Source organism: Cenococcum geophilum, assembly GCF_001692895.1.
Source record: "Cenococcum geophilum 1.58 unplaced genomic scaffold K441scaffold_7, whole genome shotgun sequence".
Taxonomy (NCBI): domain Eukaryota; kingdom Fungi; phylum Ascomycota; class Dothideomycetes; order Gloniales; family Gloniaceae; genus Cenococcum; species Cenococcum geophilum.
The window spans coordinates 1,688,261-1,714,016 of NW_027137565.1; the positions used below are offsets into that span (position 1 = coordinate 1,688,261).

General features: G+C 33.2%; 1 protein-coding gene across 1 annotated transcript; it reads right to left on the bottom strand.

The window, feature by feature from the left end:
* Window positions 1–6,450: 6,450 nt before the first annotated feature.
* K441DRAFT_543905 (uncharacterized protein) lies at window positions 6,451–6,612 on the bottom strand (the record flags this gene model as incomplete). The annotated part of the gene is made up of 1 exon (XM_067642754.1): window positions 6,451–6,612. A coding segment is annotated over one exon (162 nt), but the record flags the coding sequence as incomplete, so codon positions are not given.
* Between the last annotated feature and the right edge of the window lie 19,144 nt (window positions 6,613–25,756).

The following is a 25,756-nucleotide window of genomic DNA, read 5'->3' on the forward strand; positions in this document are numbered from 1 at the left end:
CCCTCGCAGCCAGCTAGGAAGCCGATTGTCTTAAAGCGAGAAATATATAAAAGACCCTATAAGAGATCCTAGAAAGCCTTACGGCCCTATAAAATAGCCTAGCTTCCCCTTTTTAAAGCCCTAGCTGACCTATTTACTCTACTAAATATAATACACTAGGGAGTACGGATATAATAACGAAGTAATTAAAGTCCGTTAAGCTCCCTAACCCCCTATTACTATCTAATAGGATAGACCCTACCTTTAAGAATTAGAGGATTTAAGTATAAAAAAAGCTCTATATTAACTACAACCATTTCCTTTCTAAAGAAGCTAAAATACTCTACCTCTTTAGTTAAACTACTAGGGACGCCCAACGGCACCTCTAAGCTAAGTTTAAGGATAATTCCCCTGTCCAATTTATATCTATTAATAAGATAATACGGTACCTAGCGGCTATTTATATTAACCTAAACAAAGTACGGGACGCCCAGTATAACTATAATCGCTTAATAATAAAACTAAACTAACCCTTTGCTAAATTTTAGACTTAATTCCTACACCTTACGGGAGAAGGCTAGGTTCCCCTTAAAAACTACTAATTAGACCTATATAATAAGCTAATAATTCGGCTATAAGAGAAGATCGCTATAACCTTAGATAACCTGCCAACTTATAATAAACTTATAGCTTATTACCTATTATTAAACTTAGAACTAAAGCGGATTAAAGCCCGTCCTAATTGGTAGAAGTGACTCCATAGTAATTGGAACTCGCTAGCTATACCTATAAAAGCTAGAGTAGGAAGATAAGCTACGACTGCTTTTATATTAAAAGCGGTTATAACTACGCACTAGCGAGCGACGCCCGACTAACTACGTACTACGCCATTAACTAGTGTTCGCCGCAATACTCTAATTAACCCTGCCTCGGCTACGTGCTATAACTGCGATAAAGAGGGTTACTTTGCCTTATTTTACCCGGAGCTAAAGGATATAGGCAATATTAAGGAGATAGAGGAAGGAGAAACGTCTAATAAGTTAGGAAAAGAAGAACCCTAGGGAAAGACTCCCCCCTAGGGTACCCTATCGATCTTAAAGAGATTAATCTTAGTTAGTTAATAGGTGGAAAGCATTTTACGGTTCTATATATAGTATCTTAAAATAGATATGGAGTTAATATAACCGCCCTTATTAACACTAGAGCAAATAGCTTTATCTTTATAAATACTGCCTATATAAATAATGTTGCCAAGTTTCTAAATGCAGAAGCTATCTAACTAGAGAAGCCTATCTAGGTAAAGGGCTATAATAGCTAAGCCAGTTAGCCCGTTACCTATATCTTAAAGTTATATATTGCTCTTAACGGATAACGCTAATATAGTATCCCCTTTTGCATCCTAGACCTAGGGTCCTATAATATAATCCTTAAACAAAAATAGATGTCCTATTTTAATATTTAGTTAAATATACGATAAAGATAGTTTATTTAGCCGGAGGATAGACCGAGGTTGCCCTCCTTTATTAGGGAGATCCGAACTAACCATAAGATACTAGCCGTAAGGGCTAACTCTACCTACTAGTAGGATGTCCTAGCCCGTAATCTAGCCTTTACCTAAAAAAACGCTCGCCGCGAAGCTAAAAAGAACTCCGTACTAATAAAGATACTCTCCTAAAGCGCTATATTTAAAGAGGACTCTATATACGGAAGTGGGATAGATAGTAACGTAAACAATATCTAAATCGCGTAGATTTAACTAGTATAGAAAAGAACGCATTAATAGGATATAAGGGATGACCTCTAAAAGATATAACAGGAGTTAAAAGGAGTGATAATAACGCTAGTGCTTTAGAAGACTATAAAGTTATATACGCCTTTATTATTATATAACCCCCCTACTATAGATATTGCCGCAATTAGCGCTATAGTGTTTTACTTTAATATATACCGGAAGGATAATAAGGTCTTTATAATAAGCCTATATAAGATTAACCGAATTATTAATAATAGGAAGAAAGAGCCAGCTAAGGAAATTAACGAGGAACTAGTTAAACGCCTTTTTCCTACTATTTATACAAATTATAAGGATACATTTTTAAAGGCGGCTTTAGATAAGTTACCCCCTTACCAGACGTATAATTATAGGATTTAATTAGAAGCTAATAACTTACTAGGTTATAGCCCCCTCTACTAATAATTAACGGATAAGCTAAAAGCAATAAAGTAGTACTTAATTAATAACCTAAATAAAGGGTTTATCAAGCTAAGTTAAGCCCCTTTTACTTCCCCTATCCTATTTATAAAAAAGCCTAATAAAGGCCTTCGCTTTTATATCAACTACTAAAAGCTAAACGCTATTACTTAAAAGGATTGGTATCCTATTTCTTTAATTAATAAGACCCTTATACGTCTAAGCCGGGTAAAGATCTTTACTAAACTTAATATCCGTTAAGCTTTCCACCAAATTAGGATAAACCCCGTATTTAAAGATTTAACCATATTCCGTACCCGTTATGGCTCCTATAAATATAAAGTTCTTCCCTTTAGACTAATAAACGGACTAGCTACGTACTAAAAGTATATAAATGACGTTCTTTTTAATTACCTGAACGAATTCTACACGGTATACCTAGACGACATTCTTATATACTTAGATAACGAACTTAAGCATTAAGTTTATATTAAGAAGGTCCTAGAGAGACTACGGAACGCGGGCTTATAAGTTAATATTAAGAAATACAAATTTGGGGTAAAACGTATAAAATACCTTGGGTTTATTATAACTATAGAAGGAATTAAAGTCGACCCTAAAAAGGTAAAAGTAATCCGTAACTAGAAGCCCCCTTATATAGTAAAAGGAATCCAATTCTTCCTTAGTTTTTATAACTTCTACTACTGGTTTATCCGCAACTATGGAATTGTGGCAAAACCTCTTATATAACTGTGAGGTGATAAGCTCCGCACCACTCAGCCACACAAACCTACAAAAGGTAAGCAAGTGACTGGCTTGATGCCAGGCACGGCTGTGCGGAACAATACATATAGGCGAGGTGACTTCGTCACCTGACAATAACTAACCAGAAAGGATACACCTTTTATCTTTAATAATAACTATATAGAAGCCTTTAAAGAGATAAAGGATTAGCTTATCTCTTCCCTAATCCTTTGTCACTATAACCCAGACCTTAAATTAATGCTAAAAATGGACGCCTTTAATAGGGTCGTAGTGGGAATCCTATTACAGTTATATTTAGACGGCGAATAGTACCCTATTACTTTTTTTTTTAAAAAAAATAATGGACCTAGCTAAGTGTAACTACAAAGTACACGATAAAGAAATGCTAGCTATTATTTAATTACTCTCCTAATAGCGTGTAGAGCTTAAAGGTATAAATTTCCGGATTAAGATATATACAGACTATAAAGCCCTAGAGTACTTTATAATTATAAAGCAGCTTACTAAATAATAAGCCTAGTAGGCTAAGACACTCTCCTAATTCTTCTTTATAATTATGTATCGTTCTAGCAAGTAAAACTCTAAGGCTAATACCCTAACCCAAAAAGAATAAGACGTAGGACCCTAGGATAAGCTAAAGACCCAATATTAGACGCGCGCCCTCCTCTATCCTAAATAGCTTAACCTACGGATTTTTAAGGAGCTAGACTCTTAGTTAAACGAGCTAGTATTAATAGAGGAGACCTTAGACGAACTAATAGGGCTAGTTAACCGCCTCCTAACTGTAAACCGCATAGCTAACGCCCTAAAGGCCCTCCGCAATTAAGCCGTAAAAGGAGACCCCAATTTTAAAGTAGAGGAAGGGTTGCTCCTATATTAAGAGCGGCTTATAATCCCTAATATTAATAATCTATGGACTAAACTAATCCGCGAAGCTTATTGCTAAGTTTCTATAGTATACCCTAGCAAGAATAAGACCCGTAAAATTATTAACTGCTACTACTACTGACTAAAAATGATTATGGATATTAATTAATATATATGGAACTGTAAAGACTATAGAAGAGCTATAATCCTATAGGATAAGACCCTAGGACTACTTAAGCTACTCCCAATACTAAAGCGCCCTTAGTAGTATATCTTTATAGACTTCTATAAACTACCTAGGGACCGTAACGGATATAATATAGTTATAGTTATAGTTAACCACTTTAGCAAACGCCCGTTCTTAATTCCCTATTATAAGAATATTAATGCTAAAGAGGCGGCCTAGCTATATATCTATTATATCTACTAAATCTACGGACTACTAGATACTATTATATCTAATTATAGGCTATAGTTTATATCGGCCTTTTAGAATAAGTTTACCTAGATCCTAGGTATTAAGCTAAAGCTTTTTATAGCTTACTACCCCCAGACAAACGGCCAGATAGAGATTATAAATTAGTACCTAGACTAGAGGCTTAGGCCCTTTATTAACTATTTCTAGGATAACTAGTCTAAACTACTACCCTTAATAGACTATGCCTAAGCAACCCTACCCTATAACTCTATAGGGTTTGCCCTAATTTAGCTAGAAATAGGATACTTACCCCGTATAAGCTTTAACTGGAAAAGGCTAGAAAAACCCTAGACTGTATAAGAGAAGCTATTCTATGCTAAGGCCTAATAGTACGCTAAACGCTTAGAGGAAGCCTAGACGGTAGCCTATAAGAACCTAGAAAAGGCTTAAAGGTTAATAGAACAGTAGGCAAATAAACACCGTTAGGAGCCTAAGTTTGCCTCTGGCGATATAGTCTAGATTATAATAAGGAATTAAAAAACCGAACGACCTAGCTATAAGCTGGACTATTAGATAGTAGGACCGTATAAGGTTCTTAAGAAGATAGGCAACTCGTATAAGGTAAAGCTCCTAGATTTAATTAGGGTTTATTCTATTTTCTCGCCAGATAAGTTACGGAAAGCTATAAATAACCTATTACCTAGACAAAAGAACGAGCTTCCCCTACTAGTTTAAGTAAACGGTAATAATAAATAGGAAGTTAATAAAATACTAGCCTGTAAGATAGTATAGGGAACGTTAAAATACCGTATTTAATAGAAGGGCTATAATCTAGACCTAACCTGGTACCCTACGTAGAACTTTATAGGCTACCCCTAGAAGCTTAAAGAGTTTTATAACTAATACCCTAATACGCCTGGACCCCTAAAGTACCTAGACGAATAGATGGAATGCTAGTATAATAAAGATAATAAGTTACTGGAAGAATATAGGGATAAAAACGCCCTAAAGCCCTAATATAGCTATCTGCCAAATTCTGCCAAATTCTGCTAAATTCTGCCAGTATTATAAAATTTCAGATATCTAGGAACTTTAACCGCCGGTCGAAGTTGTCTAATTAGTTAGATCCGCGCTAAGACTTTTAGCGGCTACTCTTTCTAGCCTAGTACTTCCACTTCCTATAATTGCCTTTTATACTTAGTCCGAACGCACTTATGTCCCCTTTATCTCCTTATCTTATATTTTGTAATCCTATATTTATAAGCCTAGTACTACCCTATTTCTAACTAAGCCTAAGGGCAGGCTTTCTTTTAAAGAGGGGGGTGATATAACGGCGCTATCGCACATTACCTGCCAAATTCTGCCATATTCTGCCGACCCGCGATTGGCTTGCCTGGAGCTAGCGCCTTGGCGGCTCACCCTATATATTTGTTTACATCAGTCCTGGTGACCCCTTTTTTCCCTTCTCCTTAGCTTAGTATCTTTGTAATACAGCATTCTATAAGCTTTGGTTTAGAGGTATTTGTACGAGCCGTAACAAGAAGTTAGTAAGTAAGTAAGAAGAGAATATTTATTCGCTAACTTACCAGTACGTTCTCTTAATCGTTCTTATATACGTCTTTATCTTTTTTAAATATAATTAACTAAGCGATAAGATTAAGTGTATAAGCTATGCACTAAATATACTAATTATTCTTCCTAAAATTAAAGACGGTAGCTAGATAATCTAAGTAGGTGTTATTATTTCTAGTATTATTAGTAATAAAATAGCCAAGGCTCTCTTTAGTAACTTTAAAATGAGCCAGAACATCGCCAATTACCGCGGCGTAGTTAATTCTAGTATAGCGGCCGAGTGCTCTAGTAGAGCAATTAAGTAGTTAATAACTCTGCCCTTATAATTAAGATAATAAACGCAAACACTAGTAAGTAAGTGCTTACCACTACGTGTAGTCTAGCTATTAAATAAGAAGTAAAGCTTTAAGCGGGGGTTCGCAAGTTTATTATATACGGTTGGTTAGTAGGCTTTATAGTTAGCCATTATATAGACGTGAATTAATTAATGGTTCTTTTAAATACAGCTTTTAGCGTTAGGATTTGCAGTAGCTATTATACTACCAAAAGTAGGTGTTTTAACCCCTTATAGAGGGTAATTATTTATAGTTATCTATTTAATTACTAATTACTTAAAGCGCTTTGCGCTAAAGCCGCTAATAAGTTTATTTGTAAGTTCTTAAGAGATTATATACCTATTATAAAGAAGTTCTAAAACTGTTGCTTTACGCTTCTTTATCTCAAATATAATCTCACCGTACTTATTATATCTATAGCCTATTTTATTCTCCATAAGGTGTCTTTTAGAAGTAGAAGTAGCTATAGTAATATTAAATTGGCCGCCTAGTATAGAGCGCTAATAGTAATATACGCATTTCTAGTATATTTGTTTACTAACACGATATTAAAGCCGATATCTATACTTATAAATAAAGCTAGGGTTCCTTTCTAAAGCTTTATATAGCTGCTAGTATACTTTAAGTCGGTCCTAGTTAATACCGTTATAATTGGTCTTATTATTAATCTTATCTATAGAGGAACTATTATTAGGCGCGACGTTTTTAGATAGTGTAATTATTAGTATAGGCTTAGCTGTTATATTTAGATTTGCTTTAGTAAGGTCCTAAGATATAGCTAATAAAAGGAATAAAAGAGAATAAGTAAATTGGTAACGTTGTTGAGGGGGTATAGTAAGGAAGACTTTCTAGAGTATGGATGTGCTAAGGGCTTAGCACGGAAAAACAAGTTAATTAGGCTTAGTGGTTACCTAAATAGTCCTATTTACTTTATTTGCATACTTAAAAATTATTAACTATAATACTAAGAGTCTATTACGAACTTTAGACCTTTACCAAAATTATATAGATATATTTTCTATTAAGTGGGCAAGTAAGTAAGTAAGCAGGCCCTCTTCTAGCTTGCTGGCTTGCTTAATTACTAATTAAGTAAGCTAAGCAAGCTGTTAAGCCAGCTTGCTTAATAGCAAGTCTAACTCTATCTAGAAATAGAAAAAGCGCCTCTCTTCTTTTTTATTATTATATAAAATAACTTCTTTAAAGAGAGAAAAGAGCCTAGTTGCCTTTATATTTCTTTTCTCTCTCCCTAATATAGACTATAATCTAGTGGTAGGTGCTTTGAGTAAAGATTTGTCTCTATCTAGGTTTTAAGTTATTATAAATAGATCTTGTTAGGCGCTGAGCAGGCTGATAGAAATGATACATATAATACTCTATAAGGAAGAATCTTAGGGGTTTGGAGGCCCCAAGAAGATATCTACACGATAGCCCGCGCACTATCACGTAACACGTCGCTAAGCTTAAAGAGACTGATTAAATACCCCCCCCCCTACTAACACACCCCCCCCTAGGCTCTATAAGCTCTAGCGAATAGGAAACTCCTCTAGGATAACTACACCATACTCTATAAGGTTGTAGTTAATAAGTAAGGGTAGTATAAGTAGTAAGAAATGCAATTAGGAAAAATGGAATTTTAGAATATTAACAACACTTAATCGCCCATCTCCTATGCTGAAAAGTAGTATTAGTAAGCTTTTAAAAATTGGAACTAAGTTAATTGGCATTAATTCTAAGGTTCCGCTAGTTATAGTATAATTTCCTAATTAGGCCTAGGTGACCTAGGAGACTTTAATAACTCTAATACCCATCTTAAACGCCTTATAGGCGACCTTTAGTAGAGCCTTTATTAAGCCGTTTGCTAGCTAGTCTACACCCAGTATATAGTATAGTTTAATCCTATCCTATTTAATATCATCCTTAATCTTATAGAGCTTAATATTTATATAGCGCTCCTTTAGCACCAGTTGCTTGCCCTTAGTAAGTACTTAGATGTTCGCACTATCTATATAGATCTAAATTGGAGCTAGGTCCATACCGTTATAGTTAAATACTTTTAGAAAGGTCGCAATCTTAATCGCTTTTTATAGTACCGATTTAATCGCTAGGTACTCTACTACCGTAAAGAACGTTGCTATAGTTAATTACCTCTTTAAAGCCCATTTAATTAGAGCTCTAGTTAGTTTAATAAACTAGCCTTAAGTTAATTTGCGGTTATTTAGATTATTACCATAAGCTATATTAATATATACCTCTAGGTTATACTACTTCCCACTATATATAATTCTATAATCTTTTATGCCTTAAATATATCTAAATACTCTCTTAACGAGCGTTTAATATTTATTAGGTGGGTTAGCTAAATATTATAATAGCTTTCCTATAGCCGTTAACAAGTCTAGCCTTATCTAATAGCTTTTAGGTACTACTTTTTATAGGCCTTATCTATAAGGTTATCTAAGTAGCGCTTTCTTAATTAAAGGCTAGTAGCTATTAGTATCGCTTTTAGGTTAATTCTAGTAAGCTTAAAGGACTTAAGGATCCTCGCTATATAGGCGCCCTATATAATCGCAATCTTTTAATTAACTTGGTTACGTATTATATAAATCCTTAGAAAGAATCAAAGCTTTCCTAGGTCCTTAATATTATATTATTTCCGCAGGAGCTCCTTAAGGGCCTTAATTACTAGTATTATCGCCGCCGTAATTATAATATTATCTATATATAAGCAGAGATAGGCGTCCTAGTGTTCGCGATATTGAAATACGCAAGGATCTTTATTAATTAGGTTAAATCCTATCGTCTTTAGGTAGTCCATTTGTTACGGGACACCCCTATAATACCTTATATACGTCCACCTGTTTCCACCAACTTAGCGATTAAAAACCGACTACAAGACCGCAATTTGCCGCAATCTATAGCAATCTAACGGCAATCTGCCGCATTCTGCTATATTCCACTAAGTTTTACTAAGTTTTACTAAATCCTATTAAGTTCTGCTAAGACTACTACCTAAATCCTATTCTACTCCGTATACGTATTAACTAAGCAACTAAGTCCATAATATATACCCTTTCTTCCCATTTTCCTACCTTCTTTCCTTACGCAACGTCTTAACCTCCTTATATAGTTTATATATATAGCTTAATAATATCTACCTTGCTATATATTATCGTCGCTTATACTTACTCCGTAATACTATATTACGTTAACTACCTATACTATTAATATGCAGAATAAACCCGAAGCTCCTATAACGGCCGCTAGTATTATATCTACACTCTAAGAATAATTCGTAGAGATATAAAAGTCTTTTATAGACGCCCTTATATAGAACTAAGCTACTTTAAATTAATAATAAGCTAAATAAGAAGCATAATACTAATAATTAATTAAGGACCTCTAAGAAGAAGTCCGTACCCTTAAGATACCTACACTAGGGCCCTAAAACTAAACGCTATCTTTAGAGATAAACACGCGGAACGAGAGTCCTAAACCTATAGTAGTTATCCACCCTAAACTAACTACTATACTAAAACAATCTAAATAACTACTAGACCCCCTAGTATTTACTAGTAAATAATAAGAACTTTAATTATTTCTAAGCTAGCTTAAAAATAAGTTAACTAGTAATGCTAACCGTTACCTAACTAAAACTAACTAACTCTATTACGCCCTAAGTTAACTAGAAGAAGAGGTAGCTAACCTTATTAAACCTCTTTAGCCAAACTTAGTATAAAGCCTAGTTATACTTCTTAAAGCCTTATACAGTAACCTAAACCGCTAAGCTACTACTTAGAGAAAGATAAACTATATAGCTTAAGGAACAAAAAGTTTCCTAGTATACTTCTCCGAATTTAACCGTTACGTAAGGGAAATAGGTTGGAATAACTCCGCACTAATTAACAGCCTTATTAAATCCCTAAGCCCTAAACTAAAAACCTCCCTAATAGGCGTAGACCTACTAGGAGCCCTTAATACCTACGCAAACATTATTAACAAACGGTATAATAATATACTACGCCTAATACTGAAATATACTCCTTAATATAATATAATAGCCCCGCAAATATCCACTAAATTATCTTAGCTTAAGCACCCTAACGCTATGGATATTAATACTAGGACCTTAGGATATACCCTACTAAGGTCTTCTAAATAAGAACGACGCATTAAGCTAGGCCTCTATTTTAAATATAGAAGTAACTCCCACCTCTTTAACTACTACTCCGCCCCTTTTTAAAAAGATCTATAAATAGTTAACACTAGTAGCCTACTGCCCTAATTCTCTAGATACCGTCCCTAATCTTTATCTAGCTTTAGCTTAATAAGTAGTAAGCACTATTTATAAAAATTAAGCTCTAACTAACGTCCTATAAGAACCCCACCCTAATTACCTCTAAAAGGAAGGTCCTAGAGCTAAGTTACTCTCTAAGACGGCTCTGCTATAAAATCTTATTAAATGTATTTAACGTTACGAACTCTAACTCTTAGGACTATAGTATAACTATTAACTACTATCTTTAGTAGGATAGTTAATAGGCTAACGCTTAAATCCTAATTAATACAGGAGCTAGCGGTATAGGATTTATTAATAAGATCTTTATATAAGATAATAGTTTTACCTTAACCCCCCTTAACCGGTATATTAATATATTTAGATTTAATAGTAAACGCACCGCCTTAGGCTGTATTACCTATATAGTATTCCTAAGACTCTAATACCTAAACTATAAAGAATTAATTAAACTTTTTATTACCACCCTAGGTTACTTAGTAATTTTTAAACAACCCTAAATAAAGCTATATAAAGTAACTATTAATTAAAACAACCTTAAGCTTCTATTTACCGCCTCCCGTTATAAGCAGAAGTGCCTTATAACTTACTACTTAGACCTAAAACTAAAATCTAAAAAATCCACTAGGATCCACTAGTCTAAAATTTTTACTAAATTTTACTAATATAAGAATTCTACTAATATCTACTAAGGATTTAAAAACTCTACTAAATTCTATAAGTTATTATTAAGTACTATACCGCCCCGAGCAAAGTAGAAGCTTAAACTTAATATATAAAAATACTAGAAAGACTAGTATTCTACTATAAAAAGGATTCTTAAAGAACTTAAACCTAAATCTAATACTAACTCCGTACCTAATACTAAACCTAAACCTAAATAAGAAACTATAGACAATCTAAGTAAGCTTAGCACCCTAAATATCTATATAATTAGAGCTACCCTACTAGCGCAACTTGCTAAGAAACCCGAATATACAATCTTCGCTATTACTATAGCTAATATTAAGAAGGCCTTAGCACTAAAGAAGTACACTAACCCTGCTATAAAGGTACTAGTAGAGTACCATAACTGCCTAAAGGTATTCTTATAGAAGGAAGCTAATAAGCTACTAGAATACCGATTATACAACTATAAGATTATACTTAAAGAAGGAAAGCAGCCTAGATTTAGACCCCTATACGGAATGTCCTAAAATAAACTCTAAGTGCTATAAAAGTATTTAGATAAGAACCTAAGTAAAGGATTTATTAGAGTAAGCTTATTACCTATAGCCGTACTAGTAATCTTCGTTAAGAAACCCGGCGGCGGTCTACGCTTCTATATAGACTACTAAGCTCTTAACGCCGTTACCGTTAAGAACTAATATTTAATCCTATTAATATAGGAGACACTAAACCGACTAAGTAAGGCTTGCTACTATATAAAGCTTAATATTATCTCCATATTTAACCGCCTCTGTATAGTAAAAGGAGATAAATAGCTTACTGCATTTTGTACTTAGTATAGATTATTTAAATACTTAGTGACGCTATTTAGCCTCGCAAATGCTCTAAGCTCGTTTTAATATTATATAAATAATACCCTACGCCCCTATCTAGACATCTTCTATACTACTTATATTAACGATATCCTAATATATAGTAATAACCTAACTAAATATTAGAAATACGTTAACTTTATTCTATAAGCCCTGTATAGAGCTAGTCTATAATTAAATATAGATAAATACAAGTTTTATAAAATAGAAGTTCTATACTTTAGACTCCTTGTTTTATAAATAGTATATAAATAGACCTAAAGAAAGTTAAAGTAATTATAAACTAGTAAGAACCTAAGAACATTAAGGATATAAGAGCCTTTATATAACGGAATCCCCTAGAAGGTATATATTAGATAAGACAGTAGAAGGTTTTGTCTATATCCTATTTATGTTTTATCTATATCCTAGGAGATATAGTTAGATAGATAAGGGGTGAAGGGTTTTACTAGTGTCTTAAAAGGATTATATAGGGAGCTGGTTCTCCTCTAGAGAAGAACTAGCGATTAGTCTCTAAATAGAAGAGGTTAGAAAGCTTTTGTCCTTTATATATAAAGATTGTTCTATCTTAACTTATCTTCTACTTACCTATAACTTTTATTCTATACTATTAATTAAATAATTATACGTTCTAGTTAGACTAGCCTCTTATAATTCTAATTACTTATAATCCTTTACGGAAGGAATATACGGCTATTAATTAACGATGACGGGCTATACCTCCTTACCCCCTAAAACGACGCCCCTACTATAAAAGGCTTAGAGAGTCTCCCTAGAGGAGCGCATTCCCTCTTCTTATAAAGAAGCTACGGCTAGTCCATCTAACCTTACGAGACCCTTAAAAACAATTACCGCTAGGGAGTTATTAGAGCGGTTACTATATAAGACCCTATAAAAAATAAAGGATTTGAAGATATAATTAAAATAAGTATATTAAAACTACTAAGAATAATTGTAAGAACAATTAGGGGAAGTATAAACACCCTAGATATAAAGCGGACTTAAAGTGGCAACGCCACACTACGCTATAATATTAGAAAACCCTAAATTCCGTATAAAGGAACCTAATAAGTACTATAGTAATAGTTTCCGGAACTATAATTATTTTATCCATTAATATAAAACTAAGTTTTAGCTAGATCCAAAACGTTACTCTAATAAGTGTAATTAGATACTAATTGCTTCTACCTTCCTACGTGGTACTATTAAGAGTTTATAGATACGCTATAAGAAGAAATTTACTATACCCCTTAAATTTAGCAAACTTAAGTTCTGGTTAGTTAATTAGGTCTAAGACCCTACTAATTAAGAAATGGATTATAACTAGTAATACTATAACGCTAAACAGCAAGAAGGCTAGAGTATAGCCTAGTTTATAAACCACTTAGAAGAACTAGAAGATAATATACCCTACTTAGACCTATAGGATAACACTATATAACTTTACCAGCTACTTACTAAGCTATAATCTAAGATTTAATAGGCTATATAGGAGAAGGGCGAAATTCCTACCTCTTAAGAAAAGCTTATTTTTAAAGCTACTTAGATTAAGAATACTAAAAGAGACTATTTAGGTAAGTAAAAGGAACGAGACGCTAATAATAAAGAGCGTAGGACTAGACCTAGCTTTAATAATAGGGGTAAATTCTAACCTAACTACTCTATGGAAGAACAACGCGAGTAGGCTTTAAAGCCCTAGAGTAACGCTAGTTAGCCCTAGAATAATAATAGGCAAAACCCTAATTTAAATAAGTGGAACTAAGAGTTACGCGTTTATTATAACTATAGTAAAAAGGGCTATATAAAGCGCTTCTGCCGGTAAAAGAAATGAGAGTTAAATTAACCGGGAAAAGAAAGAGCCTAGTAGATCTTTACTCCCTTATACTAGGCTAGTAAGAGAAGAAGGGAGTAAGCTGCTGTATAGTTATTCCTGTCTCTATTTAAGTTAATAATAAATAGGTAACGTAAGACTGCCTTATAAACAGTAGCGCGACTATAGGGTTTATTTTTTAATTACTAGTAAAAAAAATTGGATTTGGACCTTAGTAGCTCGCAGGTACGTACTATTTAAAATATTAGAGGCTACCGGATTCTATACTATAGGGAATAAGCTTTTTCCGTAGCTAGCTAGGACCGCGGTGGTCTATAGGATATATAGGAGATACGCTTCTATACCGTAGAAATTAAGGGGTATAACCTTGTTTTAGGATACCTATAGCTTCGCTAAGTTAATCCAGATATTAATTGGCCTTTAGCTTTGTATTAACATCGGAAGTCTTAACCGCGCATTATAGTTAAAGATTAAAAGACTTTCTTAAACTATATATAAGAAGAAGGGTGGGTATATACTATATATACTACCCTTAATACTAAGAACGGGGATACGGGATATTTATTTTCAGATGTCCGGCTATATATAGTTAAGGAACTAGAGATTCTATAGGAATATATAAACTTAGAGGATGTTTCTAATAAAGAGGCTATATAAACCTTATCTAACCCTATATTAGTTAAGTATAAGATAGATATAAGGGACAAATAACCTCCTTTTAGACTACTGTATAACCTATTAGAAAATAAGCTAGCGGTATTACATTAATATATAGTAGATAATCTTTAGAGAGGATAGATTTAGCCCTCTATAAGCCCAGTAGGGGTACTAATTATATTTATACCTAAGAAGGACAAGACCCTTTACCTCTATATTAACTATTAGGCGCTAAATCTAAGGGTACTTTTGGTCCTTACTCGGCTGCATCGCCTAGGAGCTCTAAGGGGTAGCCAAGGCCTAGCCAAAGGCTAGGCTTGGCACCTCCTTATAAGCACCTCGGGCTTGCAGCCCTTCCCTCCTCATCGGTTCGTCTCCGTACGAGGCTATTGCCTACTCTTTACTATATCGTCCTCTTCCATCGACTCCCTATGTGACTCATGCTCGGCTTGCCTGCTCCCTACCGTATACCCTAGCAATACTGCCTTACACTAAATAAGATTACTATAAAGAATTACTACCTGTTACCCTTAATAGGGGAGCTTATTAATAGGCTATTAGGCGTAAAAATATTTACAAAATTAGATCTAAAAGATGTATACCATTAAATCCGGATTAAAGCCGGCGATAAGTAGAAAACGGCGTTCTAAATATAGTATGGCCACTTTAAGTACCTAGTAATGCCATTTGGGCTTACTAACGTACTAGCGATATTTTAGGCCTATTAGACACGATATATATAATCTACCTTAATAATATTATAGTCTACTTTAATAACTATAAAGTATATACGCACTATATATAAATAGTACTAGAAAGACTATAAGAATATAAGCTCTATATAAACCTAAAAAAGTACATATTTTATACTTCTAGTATTAATTTTCTAGGCTTTATTATTAGCGTTAACGGAGTATTAATAGAGAAAAGTCGAGTGGATACTATTAGGGAATAGCCCTACCCTATAATATTTAGAAAAGTATAGGTTTTCTTAGGTATAGCGAACTTCTACTAAACGTTTATTATTTACTATTTATAAGTAATACTCCTAATTACTAATCTACTAAAAGAATCTAAGAATAGTAAGAAGTTAGGACCCTTTATATTTAGGGAAGCTACTAAGTAGGCTATAGACCGGTTAAAGGATTTATTTACGTCGGCGCCTATCCTAATATACTTCTACTAGGAGCTATGTATATATTTTAAAACAGATATATCTGTCTTCGCCCTAGGGGCAATTATATCTTAATTAAAAGACGGAAAATAGCATCTTATGGCGTTTTAGTTAAGGAAAATAACCCCTATAGAATAGCGTTATATAATATATAACTAGGAGCTGCTCGCGATAGTTATAGCAATAAAGCACTGGCGATATTATTATATAGGAAGTAATTACCCTATTAAAGTCCCCATAGACCATAATAACCCAAAATACTTTATAACTATAAAGGTATTAAGCGATTAACAAGCTAGATAGGTAAAGGTACTATTATAGTATAACTTTAAAATTACGTACCGCCTAGGAAAGATAAATCCCACTAATAGGTTATTAAGACGTCTAGATTATAAGATAGGAAGGATTCAGGATAGTATAGGGAAAATAATTCCTATATTATAAAATTTGCTTAAAAAGAAAGAAGACTCTTTTTCTAGAATTATAGAATTTTATAGTAAAGTAAAGGTCCTAATAATACAGCTGCGAAGCGCTATAATTATAGAGCTGTAGGATATAGTTACGGACTAGGTTATAGGCTAGGCAAATATTATAAAGTTAGCGTACCCTAGAATTAGCGAAAATTCTGCGGGATATATTAGGGGTATTATAGCACCTTTAACTTAATAGTGTATTAGCTGCAAGCGTCCGGATCTAAGGGGGATAGGTAAGATATCTATCTGCAGTATAGCATACTATATAACGGTAGGAAAATCTACTAGCACTAATGGTTTAAAACGTCTCATGCTATGCCTTATATCTATAATAGCGGTAGGCAAAACGGAAGTAAGCGATTTATATAAAACCTTTTTAGATTTTCTTCTTTAAGTATAATAAAGGGACGCCTTTATTTCTAGGGAGAGGTAGAAAGATATAGTAGAGACTAACTGAGCCGGAGTTACTAAGAAGCTATAGCAGCAAGACTAAAAGGGTTTATTACGCTTTAAGGGTGCTATATATATCCTAAAGAACTAAGCAGTTTAAGACGAAATTTTAAAGATCTTTTATAATAACCCTTTTAGGGGTTACTACGGTGCCAATAGAACCCTTAAGGCTGTTTAAAGGAAATACTTTTAGGATAGAATGTCTAAAGAGGTTAAGGACTATATATTAAGATATAATANNTNCTAAAGGGTATANNTNTCNAGANATCGCCTATATAGNGAGTTATTANTGCTTNCTATTCCGNAAGNACCTATATTAGAATTAATAATAGATTTTATAATAGGCTTACCCCCTACTAAAATAAGAACTAGAGAGGTTACTAACGCTATTTTAGTAATTATTAACAGATATATAAAGTTCTTAGGGTACTTTGCTATTATAATAATAATTACGGTAGCAGAACTAGTAGATCTATTTTTAGAATAGTAGCTCTTATTTAGTACGCCTAGGGGAATTATGTCTAATAGAGGTACCGTATTTAACAGCGCATTCTAGTCTTTATTCTATCTCTTATTAAAAATATAGTAAAGGATAAGTACCGCCTTTTACCTATAAATAGATGGGCTAACGAAGCGTCTAAATGCGTTATTAAAACACTACCTCCACTGCTATATTAATTATTAATAGGATAATTAGATATTGTGGTTGGCTCTAGCGTAATATATATATAATATAAGTATCTATAGCAGTATAAAAATGACCCCTTATAAAGTATTATTTGGGGTAAAAGCAAATAACCCCTAGAACGTTAAGGATATTATTCCTAAAAGAAAGGCACCAGCAGCATCCAAGAGAATTAAGTAAATAAGAATTTATAAAGAAGAACTTAAAAAGCACTTACTAGACGCCTAGGCTATATAAAAAAGGTACTATAATAAAAAATATATGCTAAAAGAATTTAAGATAGGAGACAAAGTCTTACTATTTATAAAAAAAATATCCGAATAAAGCGTATTAAAAAGAAGCTAGATTACCAGTAGCTTAGACCCTTTAAGATAGTTAGGAAAACTAAAGGAAATTAAGCCTATAAATTAGAATTGCTAAAATTATATCTAATATATCCTATATTTTATGTTTCCTTACTAAAGCTATACTAGAGAAGAGATAGTATAGAACCGCTACTACCTAGCGAAATTAATAGGGAACTAGAATGGAATGTAGAAGATATTTTAAACTAAAGATAGCGCTAAAAGAAGCGCAAATTTTTAGTTTATTAGGAAAGATACTTTTAGGTATATAATAGTTGGGAACCTAAGGAGCACCTTTAGCTAGGATGTAATATAGTAATTAAAACCTTCCTAAGGACTAAAGGTAAAGATTTAGTAACGGTTCCGGATACGCTATAAATAAGATAATAGAGAAGACCCTATAAATTAAAACTATAAGGTTAAGCATAGGTATTAAGAACGGAAATATTTTGCTATTATAATAGGGATCCTAAAACCCTATAAGGGGAAGCCTATAAGATCTATAGGAGAACTACTGGAGATACTATCTAAAGAAGACGCCGTTTAATAACGAGTAGTAGTAATATAAGAAGAGGTCTTGGGGATTTAGAAAGACCCCTTAGGGATAAAAGGAGAGTATCTGGTCTAGTACCGGAGATACGTAATAGAGTTAATAGTATAAAGAGGAGCAAAAAGATAGCCTATAAAGAATTAAAAATTTTAAGAAATTATAAAGCACCTATAGGAATACTACCCGTTTATTATATATAGGGATTATAGTAGTGCACTGCCTTTATATAAATTGCTACTAAAGCTTAGAATAAGGGCATCCCTAAAGTATAAAGTTAATTCCTAATAATAGGGCATCCTAGGGGCACCTAAGAAGTACTATATAAAGCTATTTTATAAGAAGAAGGAAAGAACTAAATAATAACTTAAATACCGGCAGTAGTAATAGGAGCCTCCTCCTCTTCTATTTTAATGTTATTATTAACGGTATTATTAGTACTTCTATCCCTAGAAGTATTAGCACTTTTACTAATATTCTTCTTAGTATAACGGGAACTAGAAGGACTAGCACAGGCGGAAGACCGGTAAGAAGAACGTTTATCTTAACTTTTATTGCTATTCTTAGTATCCCTAGGCTCTAAATTAGCATCTAAGTAGGGATTTAAAAGCCGTTAGCTAAGAAAATTAGTATAGTTCCTAAATATATTACTAGAGAAATTTACCTAGCTAAAAAGGCCCGCGTAAGAGTGCGAATATTATTATTTATAAGGGTAAGCTGCTCGTATATACGCTCTTAAATACTATATATCTAAGATTATTACGTCTCTATAGTAGTAGAGACCCTTATTAAATTAAAGAGCCTATAAGTAAGGGTGGATACCTTCTATCCCTATTTATTACTATTTAAATATAGGCGGAAATCCTAGATAGCGTAATAGAGCTTGCGAGTCTTATATATATAGATAGCGGGGATTTAATATAATTAGTGAAATTTAGAATAGGATAAAATGGAAAATACTAGAACGTAGGTTTTTCTCCTACTACGGCAATATAAATACTTAGATTTGTTTTTACTAGAGTAAGGTATCTTATAGGCGTGGGATGGGTCTAGTATAAGCGCGTAAACGTAATAATAGTAGTACTTTAGAGAGATTACCGTAGGAGCAATAGAGGTGGTCTAGGGTGGTACTAAAATAATACCGCTGCCGGTCTGGGGACGCGTAGCACGACTATAAGCTATTATAAGAGAATACTATAGGAAGTTAGTATCGTTAATAGAGATAAAATAGGGATCTTATTGCTTATAGATATATTATAAGAAGAGAATAGAGTAGTTATAAAAGAATAGCTAAAGATATGGAAGCTAAAAGCTAAGATATAATAAAAACAGTTTACTAAAAGGCGAGACGAATAGTATTGTTAATAAAAAGACGTATAAAAGGCGATAGCTTATAAACTGGAGGAAAATTAAAATAAAGACGTTATTATTAGAACCTATTTTAGGTAAATAGAGATAGTAGCTTATAAACGCGTTATATAGGACAACCTCTAAATTAACTTATAATAAACTCTTATAATAAGAAAGGTAAATCCCATCTAATTTTTATTATTATTATTTTAGTTCTATTATAAAGGTATTATAAAGAGCTATAGTGGAAGAAGAGTAGAGGAATTAAAGATAAAGTAAGGTTTTACGCTAGCGAAGAACTAGCTATAAGCCGCATTATAGAGTACCTTTCTACTAAGAATCTTCCCTAGTGGTTTTAGCCGGAACTCTATAAAAGTTTAGTAGAGGCGAAGTCTTAGAGGACTAAAACTCTTAAAGGGGAGGCAATTATAACGGAATCCCCTAAAAGGTATATATTAGATAAGATAATAGAAGGTTTTATCTATATCCTATTTATGTTTTATCTACATCCTAGGAGACACGGTTAGATAGATAAGGGGCGAAGGGTTTTACTAGCGTTTTAAAAGGATTATATAGGGAGCTAGTTCTCCTCTAGAGAAGAACTAGTAATTAGTCTCTAAATAGAAGAGGTTAGAAAGCTTTTGTCCTTTATACGTAAAGATTGTTCTACCTTAACTTATCTTCTACTTACCTATAACTCTTATTCTATACTATTAATTAGATAATTATATGTTCCAGTTAAACTAGCCTCTTACACTTTATAGGATTTACTAATTTCTACTAACGGTTTATTAATAACTTCTCTGCCCTAGTTTTACCCCTTATTACTCTAACCTAAAAAAATAAAGCTTTTATCTTTAATAAGGAATATAAGAAGGCCTTTACTTATCTAAAGGTTATATTTACTACTGTACCTATACTCTAATACTTTAACCTAGAATAAATAAGTGTTATAGAAGCTAACTTATTTAATTATATTACTAGAGGTATTCTGTCTTAATACAACGAAGAAGGAGTATTATACCCTATAGTATACTTCTTAAAGCAACTAAGCCCTACTAAATTTAATTATAAGATCTATAATAAAGAATTACTAGCTATCATTAGATACTTTAAGCAATGGCAACTTAAACTAGAAGACGCTGGATTTCTAATTAAGGTCCTAGCGACTATAAGAACCTATAATACTTTATAACTATAAAATAGCTAAGTTATTATTAGGCCCGCTAGTTAGAATATCTATTACGCTTCTAATTCTTAATTACGTACCGCCTAGGCGTCTAAGGTTAAAAGCCTAATACCCTAACCTAACGCTCATAAGACGCGCCAATATTAGAAGAAGTATGCTCTTACTAAAATTAGACCCTACTTCGTCCTAAACTATTTAACCCTCCTACTAAAAACCTTATAGTATATGTCCTTAAAATAACCAATTGATTAATTAAATAGATTATAATTAACGAATACCTAAATAACGAGTTTATTTAAAAGACGCTTAAGCTAATATAAGATAGCATTAGACACTCTAAAAAGATTTCTTTAAGTAAATATAAAGCTTGCGGAAACCGCTTATATTATTAGAACCGCTTAGTTATACCTAACTACAATAAACTTAAGCTTAAACTCCTTAAATATATATATAATCTACTAGTAGCCGGCTACCTAGGCTAAGGGAAAACTTTAGAGCTACTCTAATAAGAGTACTACTAGCCGAACATATATAATATAATATAAAGGTATATCTTTAGCTGCTATATCTGCCGATAAGCTAAAGCTTTATATAAGATATACAACAGCCTTCTAAAGCCACTGCCTGTTCCGAACTAAAGATAAAAGGATATCTTAATTAACTTTATTATTAATCTCCCTATAAGTAAAGGCTATATAAATATTATAGTAGTTATAGACTAACTATCTAAGATAAGACACTTAATCGCCTGCCCTAATATGTTAATACCTATCGTTGCCTAACTATTCCTAAATTATATATAGAAACTCCATAGACTCCCTAAAACAATTATCTCCAATAAAGGTAACTAGTTTATCTCTATATTTTAAAAAGAACTAACTACTTAACTCCGCATTAAAGTACTGCTGTCTACTATATATTACCCGGAAATAGATAGTTAAATAGAATATATAAACGCTATAATGGAACAGTATATCTGGATATACATATTATATTTATAAGATAACTAGATTAACTAGCTTACATTTACTAGGTTTACTATAAATAATTCTATCTTAGAAACTATAAAAGTCTTCCTATTCCTAGCTAATTACGGCTAGTATTTATAAATAGGTTTTAAACCCTTTAGTAATATTCCTCGCCCCGCTTATTACGCCTTATAAGTTATAGAAGCAAATAAATTTATAAAAAAGATAAAGGAACTATAACGGTTCCTTACTAATAAAATAATATGGGCCTAATCTGTCTATAAAGCCGTAGCGAATAAAAATAAACCCTAGCACCGGCCTATTAAATTAGTAACTTTATCTGGCTAAATATAAGAAATCTAAATACAAAATAACCTATTAAGAAACTTAATTAGAAGAAGGTTGTTTTCTCTTACGCCTATTAACTAAAGCTCCCTAATACGGTTAAAATCCACCCCATATTCTATACGTTAGTCCTCCGCCCTATTACTCCTATATTAAATGCCCTGCTTAGATAAATATAGGACCCTCCCCTACTAGTTAAAGTGGATGGCGAGAATAAGTACTTCGTTAAAAGAATTAATAATATTAAATATAATAAGCGGAAACGCTAATATATATACCATATAAAATAGAGAGGCTTTACTAAGCCCTTATAGGAACCCATTAACTCTATAGGACTTATATAAGCTATAGAAGACTTTTATAAACTCTACTTAAAACTACTATAGCCCTATCTTGCAGAAGCTTAAGTTTAAAGGGGGGGTACTATTATGGGACACCCCCGTAATACCTTATATACGTCCACCTATTTCCATTAACTTAGTAATTAGAGACCGACTATAAGACTATAATTTACCGCAATCTATAGCAATCTAACGGCAATCTGCCGTATTCTGCTATATTCTACTAAGTTCTACTAAGTTCTACTAAATTCTGCTAAGTTCTGCCAAGACCACTACCTAAATCCTATTCTACTTCGTATATATATTAACTAAGTAACCAAGTCCACAATATATACCCTTTCTTCCCGTTTTCCTACCTTCTTTCCTTACGTAACGTCTTAACCTCCTTATATAGTTTATGTACATAGCTTAATAATATCTACCTTACTATATATTATCGTCGCTTATACTTACTCCGTAACACCATTAAGGTGTTATACTATAGTAGAGGTGCTTATTTAAGGCTATATATCGCCTTTAGCAATAGATGGACTAGTATACGGTTGTCGTCTTTAAATCCTTTTAGCTGTTATATATATATAGAGTACTTCCTTATAAAGCTATTTAGAAAGGCCGTAATAATATTAATCTAGTAAGCCTCTAGGTTATACACCGCAATTAATGCTAGTAGGATCCTATATGTAGTTAAGGTCATTACCACGGTATATATACGGTTGTAGTTAATATTTGCTACTTAGTAGTTACTATATATAACCTACTATGCCTTATACCAAATCACCTCTTTAAATATATTATATTTAAAGTTAAATACAAACTTTAATAGTAGTATTTATACGCCCTTTAGTCTCTTAACTAATTAATACGTCTTAGCTTTCTAGTATTAAGTTATTTTAACTATTAGTACTTAACGCCAGTAAGTAGCTTCTGGTAACTATAGAGCCTCCTTTAATATTCGCGGTATTTTAATTTTATATAGAGCTTCTAGATAAGGTTTTAGAGGAGCTAGCTGTATCTATATATAAGACGAGAATGTAATTACTATATAGAAGACCTTCTTCTTTTAGTTATAAGTATTTACTCTAATAGAAAGCTCCTTTAGTTTAGCAGTGTTACGGCGCTGGTGGAAAACGGTGGATAACGGTGGATCTTGGCAGACGTGGATTATGGTAGACGCGAGTCACGTGACTTAAGGACCGCATAAAACATCGAGCGGCGCTGCTATTCTTCTCCTTCTTTTCTCTAGCTTTGGATCCTCGTTTATAGACTACCAATCGTATAGGCTTGCGCGTCCCTCTTGCCGTACTCGTACCTCGATTGACTGAGTTGCTAACAAGCAGCCTCTATATCTATACCCCCCTTAAGCTGTTAGTTAATTTAGTAGACTTTATTATTATCTAAATTAATATTATCTTAATCGTTATAGTCCTTATTATTGCTTTTAGCAATTAATGGTATTATAGTCTCCCTACCTGTTAAGAGGGAGTTAGTAGTTAATTTCTAGGCTGCCTTTTTAAAGGCTTATAGCGCCTTTTCTACGTCCTTTATAGTAGGTGTATTGGTTATTTAAAATATAGTGGCGTACTATTATATATCTCTATATAGATCTATCGCCTTCTTAAAGGCTAGCGCTAACGCTAATAAGTCCCTTAACTCCGTTAAGGAGCTCTAACTTAATAATTAATTTAACTATATTAACGGACCTAGTTCTAGTAAGGGAGATAACTATAGTATTGCCTTTCTTAAACCTAGTCCTTTTAGAACTAAGTTAGGAGTATAGAGTCCTTTTAGTTTACTATAACCGACTACTAGACCTTGTATATTACCCTATTTCACTAGCGTTAGCACTACCCTCGTATGTCTTGGATATGGTTGAAATGACTTATAGGCTTCGAAGTTAGGAGTCTACTTTTATATATTTATATCACTTGATTTCCATAGATTTACAATTAAGTCGCTCGTTTAATACCTATACTGCAAAAGCTTACAGTTATAAGCTCGGATCGCACTACCTGCTAAGCAATTAATCTACTACCTTATTTAAGAAGTCACTACTCCTTCCACCTTTATAAGCGTCTTGAGCTTCTTCATTTACCAAATAGACGGACGATAGAACATCAATTAAATTAAATATTGAACATCGAACGTCGAACATATCGAACATTAATTACGTTGAATATTAAATATATCGAACATCGATCGAACCGAATCGCGACCTACCGTACAACCCCCGACCGTACGACCGACCGACGGACGAACTGACGAATCAAATTAAAAGTTCGGAACGTCCAAATAAGGTTACGCTAAGACACTAGCTGGACCTTAACCTGGACCCTTCTTGACCTATTAAATTCCAAAAAATGACGACCTTTACCGAATTAAAAATTAACCTTATCCTTAACAAGCTATCTGATTGGATTCAATGGTTCTTTATTATCTAAGACACTGCTAAAACCAATAAGGTATGGCAGTACATCGACCTATCTAAGAAGAAAGACGAGCTTCCAAAACTGGAACTACCGAATCGATCCTTACTAAAAGACGTACTACCTACGGCCATATTAATAGCCCAGCTAGACTAAAACCAATTCGCTGTTTACAGTTAGCTATACGCCAAATATAAAGACGATCTCCGTATATACAAGAAGCAAGAATAGGCTATAAACGGTATTAGCAACTATATCGTTCGCTCTACATTGGTAGCCTACCTTCCCCTTATTAACGGTCTTAAAACGGTACACGAACGGCTTTAAGTATTAAAGACTGCACTTGCCCCTACTACATTAGGTTAAAAGCACAACGTCCTTAATTAATACACGGCTCTAAAAACCTACAATACAACACAGAGCATTAATAAATAGTTAAATAGCTAGCGGAATATCCAGGGTAGGCAAAAATCTAATCTTATCTCGATACGATCGACGATCAATACGATATCTCGTATCGATCAAAGTATCGTAATATTCTCTTGGCATTCCCATAAAAATTTCTTTTATTAAATTTACTGCCTTTCTACTACAATATTGTATGAAATATGGCTTTAAAAGCGGATTTATCTCTTCTTAAAAATACTCCTAGCTTAATTAAGAGCTCTGGCATACAATAGGCTCAGCTTTAATCTCTAGTCTATGAATTTACTCGCCCACTATATAAGAACGAGCTAATATACAATAAAAAGAAACAAAGGCTTATATACTGCAATTAGTGCGAAAGCTACTTAGTATTATTAACTATAAATATAAAAAGACACCTTGCTAAAGACCACGTAATCTCTATTAACTTAAAACAGCCTTATACGAAGAAGTAAGCATTTAAAAAGCTTAAGGAACTTTAGGTATAAATAGCATTAGATTTTAGGACAGACGAAGTTAATTCTATGATTCTTACGAAGGTTCTAAATAAGGAAGTTATTTGGTAGGCTCTTATTAACCTAGTTATTATAC